The 12,837-nt window shown below is 37.2% G+C and overlaps 1 protein-coding gene across 1 annotated transcript in view; it reads left to right on the top strand.

Annotated features, from left to right (window-relative positions):
• Positions 1-12,837, top strand: part of TMC1 (transmembrane channel like 1) — a 152,859-nt gene that overhangs the window by 32,223 nt on the left and 107,799 nt on the right. The window contains 1 exon segment of the mRNA XM_041746240.1: positions 10,112-10,159. Within this exon segment, the coding sequence (XP_041602174.1) occupies positions 10,112-10,159 (48 nt within the window).

Here is a 12,837-nt window from a genome sequence, read left to right as displayed (position 1 = left end):
TATACCTGACACAGCGGAGCAGGGACTTGGACCCTGGGGTGGATTTCAGCTTAGTTTTAAGGGCTGGTCTAGGGGACCTCCAGAAGGGGTGGAGCAATTCCTCAAGTTCTATTTACATTTTGACGTGGGGCCTTCAAGGGCATTGAGCTCTGTTCTTATTCTAATAGGGGCTTCCTGCCCTTGGCTTGGGCTCTGTTTTTATTCTAATATGGGGCTTCCTAGGACGTTAAGCTGTAAGCTGTTTTCTTCCTGTAACTGAAGTAAGGTAAAGTTCAGCTCTTATTCACAGGGGCCTGGGATGGCTGTACTTGTGCTAACGCTGAACTTGAAGTGGAATAATTTTCCACTTGAAGAAAAATAATTTTCTCGGCCTCCACTCTCCAGATCCAGATCTTAGTTTTTAACCATTGTCCTTTTCTGTGGGATATAATAGTCACAATTACAGTCCCAACCTTTTGGTATTTAATCAAGATAGAATTGATTACCCTTAACTGAAAAAAAAAAAAAAAAAACCCAAAAAAGTGACACTTAAAATCATGATACAGATATATAAGCAAGGGCAAGGTCACAACTGTTAGGGGACTTGGCAGACTGTCAGCCTCTTACTAAATACGCCTCACCCTACATTTTTTTCTGTTGCCCACACAGGTATAATAATTTGTCCTCTGGATACCAGGGTATTCCCAAGAAAGGAATTTGGAAGCTAGATGAGACAGAACATGCAAATCTCTCATTCTAGGGTCTGTTGACTTTTTTCTCTGTATGGAACTAATTTTATAATTCCTGTGGCTCTAAAAGACCGTTTTTCACAATGGCTGCTGATCAGTTTTTATGAGTCAACCTCGACTTGTTGTAACTGCTCCTCACATTGCTAACAAGCAAGAATTGTATGGTTAAGCTGACCATTGGCCAAGCAGCATGACTTTCCACACTGGTTGGCATCATCAACAGGCATGGCAAGAAGCTAAGGATACCAAGAGACAGAGTTTAGGGTAATATTTTATTCTTTGACTTTATCTTTTGACTAAATGACCTTTAATACAATCCCAGACCGAATATTGTGGTAATTTTCTTGCTGGCTGAGTCCAAAATTGGTCAGAATAGATGTGTCTTTCTTATCTTTCTTGAATTTTAGGTGAAAAATGTCAAAATTTTGTGTATAGATATGTGTAAAGCATTTGAACTGTCCTTGTAGATGATTTTAACCTTTGCTCTATGCCAGGCACATTATATTATACACATCACATTTATTTATTTATAAAAAGATTTAATTTATTTTAGAGAAGGGGAAAAGACAGAAGGAGAAAGAGAGTTCCAAGCAGACTCCTCTCTGAGGGCAGAGCCCCACATGGGGTTCAGTCCTACTACCCTGAGATCCTGACCTGAGCCAAAATCAAGAATCTGACATTTAACTGACTGAGCCAACAAGGCACCCCCCCTATGTCGCATGCATTTGTTATTATGTTTAGTTTTCACAGAGACTCTGTATAGTGATTATTGCCCCTTTCACCAAGCATAGAGAATTTAAATAATTATCCAGTTATGAGATGGCATAAAATTGTTGCAGAGTCAAAACACAAAACATTTACCTGTCTAAATCAAAAGCTTGAGAGTTTTCTACTAAGCCAATTGCTGACTTGAAAGCTCTGAGTTGTCTTCTTTGGTTCTATGGTACAAATGTAATAGTTTTAGAGATTCAGGTGAACAAAAGTCCTTTCTTGTTTATACTTTGTAGTTGTTGGTTAGTCGTGGAAATAAACTTTCTTCTTCATGGTCATGGTCTTGAAGGAACTGGGGTTAATCCGAAGGAAATCAGGTGGTGAAACATACATTTATTTATCCTGATTCCAGAAGTATTTGAAGAATAACAAAAAGCAAATATCCTAAAATTCCCTAATAAACATGATTGTCCACTCCATCTTATGAACTCTAACCATATCTTCTGCTTGTATCTCTTTAGTAGAACCTGTCAATTTATATCTTGTGTTATTGTTTCCAGTATTTGTCTGGTTCCATTATGGTAATCTTGAAAAGAAAGACTGTCTGGATCAGGGTTCTCCAGAGAAACAGACCAGTAGGTTATCTCTCTCTCTCTCTCATTTATCATCTACTGAGAGATTTATTAAAAGGAATTTAATTGATGTATCGTGTTATTTTATATATTTTGTTTATTCTTTTAAAAAGTATTTTCTTATTTATTTATTATAAAAACATATATAACGTACATGCATATAATGTATAATGATTCAGCTGCATTTAGGATGTGAATTAACACACATTCCACATTCTATGTGAACTATTTTGATAAAATTATAGACCACATACAAATTACTTACAGTTTGAATCTTATCATGTATCATAAACTGAGTCTGTAGGGAAAATGATCAGAATGGGTAGATGGGTGGTCACAATTTTTATAAACTCCTGAGGACACCTGCGCATAGAATTCAGAACTGCTGTTCCTTAACTGATGATGATATTAACGAAGATCCCTAGTTGGGTAGTAAATCCTACAGAATACAATTTTTCCTAAACAGCTAAAGAGCAGAAAAAAGAATGATTCATTCTAGTTAATGTTTGCTTTTTCTTTTATTTCCCTTTCCTGTTTACTTTTCCTTAGAAACAAAAATGAATGAAATCATTTCATCCTTCCTGGTGCTGTTACTATTTTGTCAGGAAGGTAGTTCTTCCAATTTGAGGAAACTACCAATTCCTTCCTAAACCACTCTCCTCATTTTCTGTTTCTCTGCGCCTGTCTTCTGCTGCGGCTTTTGACTTACAATTCAGCCACCATCCCTCCCTGTATGCTGCCCCACACTGCCTTTGTTCTTTAGAAGACACTCATTAACATTTGCTAATGTATGCTAATGAAAAGTAATTAGCATCTTCTGTGCAGCCTGGGAAGGAAGGATGAAGACCACACCAAGTTCAGCCAGCCTTGCTTCCTGCTTCTTTAGGCTCCAGAAACAATCGTCTGCTTTCAGCGATTACACAATTCTTTAGTGCTTTTTGTTTGTTTGTTTCATGTTGTTTGTTTATCCATGAATCTTGACAAGCATTCTTCTTCTTGACTTGGAATATTGCATAAATCCTGGGGTGGGGGGTGGGGAAAGATTCCTTTTTGTTCTAAGCAATCCAAGGATGTAAGTAGAGCTGCCAAGGGTTTACAACACATTATTTTCATCTGGTTGTTATTTTGGTATCCTATTACTATAAAAGATTATAGCCACAAAAACTCACACAAGAGAATGTATTTTCGTTTCAGCACACTTATTTACAGTGGTTGCTCTTTATGGTGGTAATTGAAATGTGAGAACACACACTCTGAATATATATGTTATGACAGCATGGTTAAATAAGAAATGTCCCCTCCCCCAGAATATTCTAAATGCAAAGAAAAAGCAAGACTCGCTATTTAATTTTTTGTAACCATGGAGAGCTCTAAATGCCGTGGTAAACAGCTATTTATTGAATATGAATTGTTAAAAAAATAAGCCAACCCCTCATACCAGATAGAATAAGAGCTGTTTTTGTTTTTCCGTAGATCAGTGGTGTCATAAAATATCTAATTACAGTTTCTCACAAATACTCCAGTATATAATTCACTATTTGAAGAACTGTGCTTTAGCATTTCATATTTGCTCTTCCAGCTCAAGGGTGGTAGAATTTGGAAACATTCCAGCTACCCACTCCACTCAGCTTGTGTTTAATTTTAATTTAATGTACAATAAAAACAGAAGGAAAAAGTGCAAAAAAAAATTGGTGTGCATCCCCTTCCCCTCCTTCTTATGGATATAAAAAAAGATTATTACCATTGTAAATGGATAGAAGGGGGATTTTTATTTTGAGTGAATCTCCTTTTTTTTTTTTTCCACCTCTCTGTTCTCAGGGTTGGCCATTCTCGCTCCAGGACCTCATAATAAAATGTGTTTCTCTACAGAATTCATCCTGTTCTAGTTGGCAACTACAATATTTTATATTGCGGGTTTTTTAAAAGATTTTTATTTATTTATTCATGAAAGACACAGAGAGGGAGAGAGAGGCAGAGACACAGGCAAAGGGAGAAGCAGGCTCCATGTAGGGAGCCAATGTGGGACTTGATCCCAGGACCCCAGGATCACGCCTGGGCTGAAGGCAGGTGCTAAACAGCTGAGCCACCCAGGGATCTCTAAATTGCATTTTTTAATAAAGCAAACATCAGTAGCTATTTATTCCCTACTTCTTAAGGGCTTCATAGTCTCAAAAAGTAAATGTAATTTATTTCCTTTCTTAGAAGGAAAAATACTGGAGGATGACAGTAACTGTAGCAGTTGAATTTCTTGCCCATTCCCTTCTCTAAGGTGGCTGAGTCTCACCAAAAGTCACAATTATTATTATTTTTGTAATTTTACAAAACACAATTTAGAATAACTATTTAGTGTCTTCAAGATATTAAAATGATTGTAAACATGACCAATCTTTTGGCATTTATTTTAAAAGTTTTCATTAGGGTGGTTTTGAATCTATGTGTTCCGTGGTTCATTTTCTCAGTGGTCTTAAGGAAGATAAGAAGGGTGCTGGCATCTGCAGAAAGATTATCAGCACCAGTTTGTCAAATTAAACCTTTCCCCCAGATACCTTGATGATATTCAAATGTAATGATCTCATTTTGTTTTTTCCCACTCCAAGGACTTTGTAAATGTCTTATAGTTTATAGGTTTATTAAGGTATTTGAATGATATAAGAAATAAGTAAGTCTTCTCTTTACTCTATGGCTTCCAAATATTGTGCTTAGCACCATCACTTGAAGGATTTGGAATAGTTATAAACAAACGTCCAGAGCATCTTCTTGTCCTTCCCTAAAAGTAAAAAAATACAGGGAGCTGCTGATTTAAACTGAATCTGATTTTATGTCTTGGGTAAGTCCCATTCTTGAGGAAGAAGAATCACATTCCAACATTTTTGTTCAATTTTGCAGATGGTGCCTTCTGTTCCTTACTTTGCACTCAATAGCTGAATGGGAGCAGGATACTGGGGTGTTCTCTGTAGTGTAGAGGAAACCTCAATGTGGTTTGGTGACGATCTAGCACCCAAGTGTCTCACTGGTGGGAAATTCTTCCTTATGCCTAACTTTACTCATTCCTTTCAAAATTTGGGCTGGTTTACCTTCTGTTTGGTTTTTACAAAAGCAAAATATCTAAATGTTGTTCTTGGCTTTAACTTAAACACAGCTTATATTTATTTACATACATACATATAATTATCTCTATATCATAATTGTACCACCATCATCATCATTGTTACTATAACAAAAAAATTAGCAATTTGAGCAGCTACTGAGTGGCCATTAGACCTAGAAATTTCAGAGCATAAAATTTACAGTGTCCATCATAAGGAAGCTATATTTAAAGAGATCTTTAAAAATCATAGCTTACTTTTCATAGTTTCACTGGTCAGTTTTCTCTCTTCTTTCTCTCTTGAAAAAGAGATTTCTTGTTTTTGGTAAGGGGATCAAAACTCTTCTTCCTTACAGAACAAGGCAAGCTTTACTTTGGAATATACTCTCTTAAGAAAAGAGATACCTTTATTTTGTTCATATTTTCTAGCTCTTTTACTTTCACATTCTTGTTAGAAAAGAGTATTAGTTGAAGAAATAACTAAAGACAGTCTAGATTTTGTTAACTTGAGGTGTTTCTAAAAGAGGAAATATCATTTAGTATATGAATTTAGAACTGATAACATTTTATATTTATAATATTTATTTAAGTGAAAATAAAAATACAAATATGTTTATTTATAGACAGAGTAAAGACAAAATGCAGTGTTTTACTTTTCATTTATACTTTTTTTCCCTCTTATTTACTGTAATCTCACCTCATTTTTGCCCTTTTACCTCCCTTTCTTTGCTGTATTCTTCTCTTCATCTCTGTACTCTTCCCCATTTTTCTTTTTCTGTCTTGTTCCTTCACCACCCTTTAATACCATACCTTTGAACTACTATACGGTGGACACTATATATAAGCAAGGGGTATATTAGTAAGTTGCCCCATCTTTTAACAAAGTCTCAGTCAGAGAAACATACCCCAGTAACAAAACCAAAAGCCACATAAATGCAATAAAAGAATTCAGAATCTAATATGTGTTGTATGTGTAACTATCTTTTTATAACCTACATCATCAATTTATCATTCTCTTTTGCCATCAGCATGTAAGATGGCTAGCATAACTAGTGGTCCTATTCCTCACTGACCATTCTCTTGTAAAGCCATTGAAATTCAGGCTTTTCCTTATAACACTTTGCTAAATCTATGCTTGCCAAAGTCATCACTGACTTCTATACTGCAAAATCCAATGGTCAATTTTCAGTCCTCGTTATACCTGAGTTATAAGCCTACGAACATTCCTTGTTTTCCTCCTACTCCATTGATTGTTCATTTTCAGTGTCTTTGATTGGTTTTTCTTCTTCTCCCTGTCCTCTCAATTTTGGAGTTTTCTGTTTTGTTCATTTTTTCTGTTCTGTTTTTATTCATTTACCTGGTGGTCTCACTTGGTTCTACGGCTTTAAATAGCATCAATATGCTAATAATTCCCAAATGTATATTTCCAGGCCAGACTTTTCTTCCAAACTCCAGACTCCAATATCCAATTGCCTACTCAAGTTAACCATGGGTGTCTAATAGGCTACTCAACTCCAACATTTCATATTAAACTCCCTATCTTCAGCTCCTCCCGCCTATTCTTCCTATAGACTTTTCATCTCTTTTTATTTTGACTCTATCTATCTAGGTGCCTGCCAAGGATGAAAACCTTCTGATTGTCTTGATTCTTCTCTTCCTCTCACATTCCACATCACACCCCATACTGATGGTATGGGTCCTTCAGCTAGGATTCAGAAATGACCTTGTTACAGCAAAGATGAATAACACTTCCAGTGCAGTTTAGCCTGAGGAGACATGTACCTCATGTATATGGGAAGGACCCATGTTAACATTTCCTCGCACATAAAGCACACACACACACACACACACACACACACACACACACAAACCCTAAAATGAAACACACACAAAAAGCCTCATGAATGTAACTAATACATTGCTGTTACAACCCAGGTAAGCTGGCTAAAATACTCCTATGTAATCTTGATCTCACTTATGAAGTCATTCTTTTGCATAAAATAGTACGACTATTTTATATAGTCTTATATAGTTAAACACTCCTTATGTTTTCTTTTAGAACCTACAAACTCCCTGCCCAGAGCATTTTGCTCTGTACTCCCTTGTGAGTGTACCATAAACGCTAATTGGATAAACGAGCTCTCAGTTTCCAGAGTAATCACCTAGTGCTCCAAACATCTCTTTAAGAGCTAAACGTGGGTTAACCCAGAGGAACAGGCAACACTACTTACTTTCAGTGGTATAGATTAAAAAAGAAAGCCTGGAACAACATCCCCTTCTCCAAACGATTCCAATGCCTCTAAAATGTGACATTTTGCTGTTGTTTCCTTTTACTGTTTTTAATTACTGGGTCTATTTGCATGAAATGAGGATCTGGGTTGCCTAGGCGTTCATCTGCTCTGACTGCGTTTTCCTCTCTTAAATAGCGTACTTCAGTGAAGCTTTGCTTGTGCCTCCAACATTTTGACAGGACCTCCCCCTCCTCTCCTTTCACCATCCTCCCATAGCTCCCCAGGAGAGAGGTTATTTTTAAAGTACATAATCAATAGGCTTTGGGAAGCAGCCAAAGCATGCGGGGGTCATACGATCGGGGATAAGCTACTAGGGATTGCTGAGAAAAGGAATGGCAACACGCCATGCCAAAAATTGTATGAGGAGGGAGAGACAGTCTGTAGCTCCCATTTTAGTGCTCTGAGATATTCTTTTGCACAAGGTTTGGTGTTGGAGGGGCTTCTTAGCTTAGTTCTTCAGTCTCACTTTGAGTTGCAGGAGATCCAGACCACCACTGATAGTTGCTTTTCCAGCCAAATAATGTTCCATTAAAATCAGAGTCGGTCTGAGGCTCTTGCAGGCATCTTACATCTGGTCACAGTGCTGTTGTTTCGTTCTTGATACTGATGATGCCTTTGCTGAGGGTTTGAGTCAAGAACAACCCAATGATTATCACAATAACTATGAAAACAACTATTTCATCGCCCCTTGACTCCACTGCCAAGGGGATGTCATTGAATAAAGAAGGCACCTAATGAGAATGTGCAGATGATCACGCACAGATGAATATCACTCTTGGAGAGTCAGCTCAAGAGGAGGCTAGGGGCTATTTCTGCAGTATTCTCCATTACATCACTTAGAAACCATAGCTCTTTTTTTTAGTTCTTTACTTGCCACCACAGAGATATCTCCTCTGATGGATTTTTAGGTTTTATTTAATAGCCATTTGTTATTACCCTTCCTGTACTCTAGGAGATGATCCATTATTGCAGCCCTGCTTTTTCTCCTCCACTGGCTATCAGAAGAAATGGATGGGTTGCTCATCTCCTTGGCTTGGGACATTTCATTCTGCTGTTTTTATTTAATATATAATCCTTCCTAAAGATTTGATTATATTTTTGTTCCTTTTTCTCTGTTTCATTTAGTCACATCCAGTGAGTTGTTATTATAAATCAGCATAATATTTTGTGTGGATTTTGCTTTGGCTATGATGTTGCAGAATAGGCTGTGTGTCAGTCTTTGCTGTTTGTCCCTAGCTGTTCTTATATTATACACACAGAACGGACTCTGTTCCAAGGCTGCCTTCCTACGAAGTGTCTTCCTTCTTTGACTGAAGAAGCTTGGTGGTGATGATTAATTACAAATAAAAGACCAAGACCGATTGTTAAATGTAAAACATCTTCTTAGAAGTGTCTGCCTCACTGCTGTGGACTCTCAGTAGTGACATAAAATCTTTGTCCTGTGCAGATCCAGTTACAGCCAGTAACAGAAGGCACATGTCCACTCTGAACAAAAGAACACTTATTTTCACATTCCGTGGCTGACGTTGAGTGATGACATTTTTGCATATCCTAAAAATTTTTATGCAGATGCTGTTTAAAGGCAGAATGTGCTTTTACAATAATCTCCTTTGTGAATGGAATTTAAACTCTTGGCATGTGTTCCGTTTTCAATGTGCTTGTCAAGTTCTGAAAAATAACCTTTGACAGTATGCGAGCAGAAACAAAACGGAGGTTGTTTCCTCTGTTTGCGGCAATGTTGTTTTGTCATCTTTACTCTCTCAGACTCAGTCTCATCTGACTTAAAAATATGATACACTTATGATTTTATAAGCTAGTTATGGGACTACGGTTTTAAAGAAATAGTCGATTCTCATTTTTACCTGAGCAAGTTGAAGAGCTTTGTCTCTGGCTGAGACCTGTAATGAATGGACAGTAGATGACAAGTGTAAAAGTTAGTATATTTTCACATATTATTGGACAACTACAATTTTTTTAAACCATTTGATGCCTTTGCAAAAATAGACCAAAACTAAAAAGAAGATGCTGTCTTGAGTATGGAGTGAGGAATACACAGAAGAAATGTTCTTTTTTGGGGGGAAGAACTACAAAATCACGTGTTTCCCTATGGTCAAAGTAAATCATATATTGGAAAATTTAGGCTATCTCAATAGACAACCCCAGGAATCCTTGAAATAGGAAATATCAGCCTTTCAACATTTTTTTGAAAGGCTCTTTGACACTGGTAACTGGTTAGAATGAAATGTTCTCTATTTTAATAAATTAACTTGGTTCTAATAACCACATTGTTTGTGCATGTGGATATAGCTTTACTAGCAACTCAATTTATCAAGGAATGCAATGACCCCGCAAACCCCAAGTCTACTCATTGCAACATAGAATTTATTTTGGTAGCAGTTATATTCAATTGAACCGACAGGCTTATAATTGATATGTTTTGCAAGCCTTTGAAGGCAGTGAAGCAGAGAAGTCTTTGCATAACACTGTCTAGGATGCTGTGACTTTATTTCTTTAATAAACAATGCTCTTTTTGACAAGCTCATTGAAAAATATTTGTATTAACTGCACAGAAAACTTTATGATGAAAATAATAACAGGAAAAACCTGTTACTAGTTGCTATGCCATCATTTAAAGAACTATTGTATTTTTCTTTTCTTCAACAGTACAAATTCAAGTGGAGGAAGAAGAGGATGACACAGAAGAAAGTTCAAGTAAGCGGGGATGGACGCGGAATGTGTTTCCAGTGAAATGGCAGTGAATTCAGGGGACTTGACCTTTTACCTTGTGGGATTATGCTCCCACATGTAAGCACATGCTACCCCAGATGCGGGTGACTTTTGATGGTCTCACCAAAGAGATCAAGTCCAGCAAATTGGATCTCCACTCTAGATTCTATTCAATGTAGAATTCTACATTCTATCAAATGTAGAAGTTACTCATGATCAAGTAGATGGTAGCCCACAAAAATTTGCTTTTTAAAGTTTCTCTACTATTTTCCCTGTTAAAGCCTTTGTCCTGGAAGCTCTTCTCTAGGGTTGAATCTACTACAATAGAACAGATTGGCCATTTTGACTGAATTGATCAGGTGGTTCAATTAAAATGAATAATTACATTCTTTTGCACTGAATGCATGGGTATTTTGTTGGAATTGCTCTGTTGTTTTTACTTTGTGAAGGTTTAGCTTAAGAGCTTGAATTGTGATCCCTTGCATGCAGAGCACTCATGGACTGGAGCATGGGAAAGATCATTCATGAGATGAGCAAAAGCTCTAAATTTACTAAAATGGAAAGAAAGAGCAGTATCTCAAGAAGAGTTCAATTCGAGGATCCATTAACATTATCAGTGTAATAACTTGAGTACAATATGGCAGCCAGGGAATGTTCACAATGCCAGTTGTGTTCAGGCTTTCAGGGCATTTTACATGCAAACAGCTCAGAGTCTCACATAGACAGACTCTGCATGTCACGGCTTGAGTACTGTAGGGGAGGAAAAATAATTTTCCCTCTAGCCCTTCTGAGTAGTTAGCTGAGACCTCTGTAATATAAGATAGTTTAATAAGAGAAAAAACAAACAGGAGCTTATTAATGTGTATTCCTCATGTACACATGAGAGATACTCAGGAAAAAGTAACTCTCTGAGGTGGCTTAGAATTTAGACTTAAATACTATCTTAATAAGGAAAAAAGAGGGTGTGTATGTAGGCTTTTAGGAGAGAATAAATAATTTTTTTAGGAAAAGTGAGTAGGCCCTTCAAAGAATAAATGGGACATTTGATTATGACAAAGTTTGTCTGGGTATGGTATTGACTTCCAGTGTCTTCCTTTGTGATGAGTCAATATTCCCTAAGGGTGAATTCTTGGTAAGGGGATTTAGGACAATTCAGTACCTTTTGGAGGATCTGTGTTTGGGCAGATGTAGGGAGTTCAGGAAAAACTTTGCATTCACAGTTTTTTGTGCCTATAGCTCAGTAAAATCAATATACCAAAGTAGCACAGTTTAGGGCGGGCATGTCCTGAGCTCCTGCAGTCCCACTTTGAAGTGGCATATTCTGCTACCCTTCCATATTGAATGAAGACAATTTTAAATGGTAACATTGTATGTAAATCTGCAGTTAGTAGGCAACTGTAAAATATTGGTTATTTGTTTTAGAATTTGGATTTTTGAAAATTAGTTAAGGCAGTAAAAACAGCCTTTTTATTCCCAATTGGTAAAAATGAAAGTTTAATAGTTTAGTCTTAATACAAAATATACTAAAATGCAGAGTACTTTGTCACCTGGGTGGCTCAGTTGGTTAAGTGTCTGCCTTCGGCTCAGATCATGATCTTGGGGTCCTGGGATTGAGCCCTACATTGGGCTTCCTGCTTCTCCCTCTCCCTATGCTGTTTCCCCTGTTTGTGCTATCTGTCAAATAAATAAATAAAATCTTAATAAATAAATAAATAAGATGAAGAGTACTAAGTGGCTGCTTGAGTTCTTGAGTTATTTGTGGGAAAATTGTTTTTCAATCCTTATCAAGGTCTTGTCCTTTCTATAAATGGTGACTAACGTGACTAATAAAGACTGGGCAAATTTTCAGAATGTCAGAATGGGATTCTCATTACATACAACATTTGCCACATATTTAACAAATGGAAAATTATTCTTGGTTTTTATGACAATGTATGGTTCTCAAAGCCTAATTTGAAAGTTATCCTTCAGTTTTTCTCTGCTAGTCAAACTTTAGTACTATAGGTAATACTTAGATCTCAGATTTGAAATATCAATAAAAATGTTTCAGTAGGTGATTTTAAAAGATAATTAGGGGTACCGGGGTGGCTCAGTTGATTAAACCTCTGACTCTTGATTTTGGCTTAGGTCAGAATCTCAGGGTTGTGAGATTGAGCCCAGGTGGGGCTCTGCACTGGCCATGGAATCTGCTTAAGATTCTCTCTCTACCTCTGCCCCTCCTCTTGCTAAAAAAATAAAACTGAGGGACACCTGGGTGGCTCAGCAGTTGAGCACCTGCCCCTGGCTCAGGGCATGGTCCGTGGTCTCAGGATCAGTCCTACATCAGGCTCCCTGTCTGGAGCCCTGCTTTTCACTCTGCCTATATCTCTGCCTTTCTCTCTCTGTGTCTTTCATGAATAAATAAATAAAATCTTTATTTTTTTAATTTTTTTATTGGAGTTCAATTTGCCAACATTTAGCATAACACGCAGTGCTCCTCCTGCAAAGTGCCCCCATCAGTGCCCATCACCCAGTCATCCCAAGCCCCCGTTCACCTCCCTTTCCACTACCCCTTGTTCATTTCCCAGAGTTAGGTGTCTCTCATGTTTTGTCACCCTCACTGATATTTTCACTCATTTTCTCTCCTTTCCCTTTATTCCCTGTCACTAATTTTTATATTCCCC

This window comes from Vulpes lagopus, chromosome 2, assembly GCF_018345385.1.
Source record: "Vulpes lagopus strain Blue_001 chromosome 2, ASM1834538v1, whole genome shotgun sequence".
Lineage (NCBI taxonomy): Eukaryota > Metazoa > Chordata > Mammalia > Carnivora > Canidae > Vulpes > Vulpes lagopus.
The sequence above is the reverse complement of the archived record's forward strand: the minus strand, read 5'-3'. Positions and strand labels throughout refer to the sequence as shown.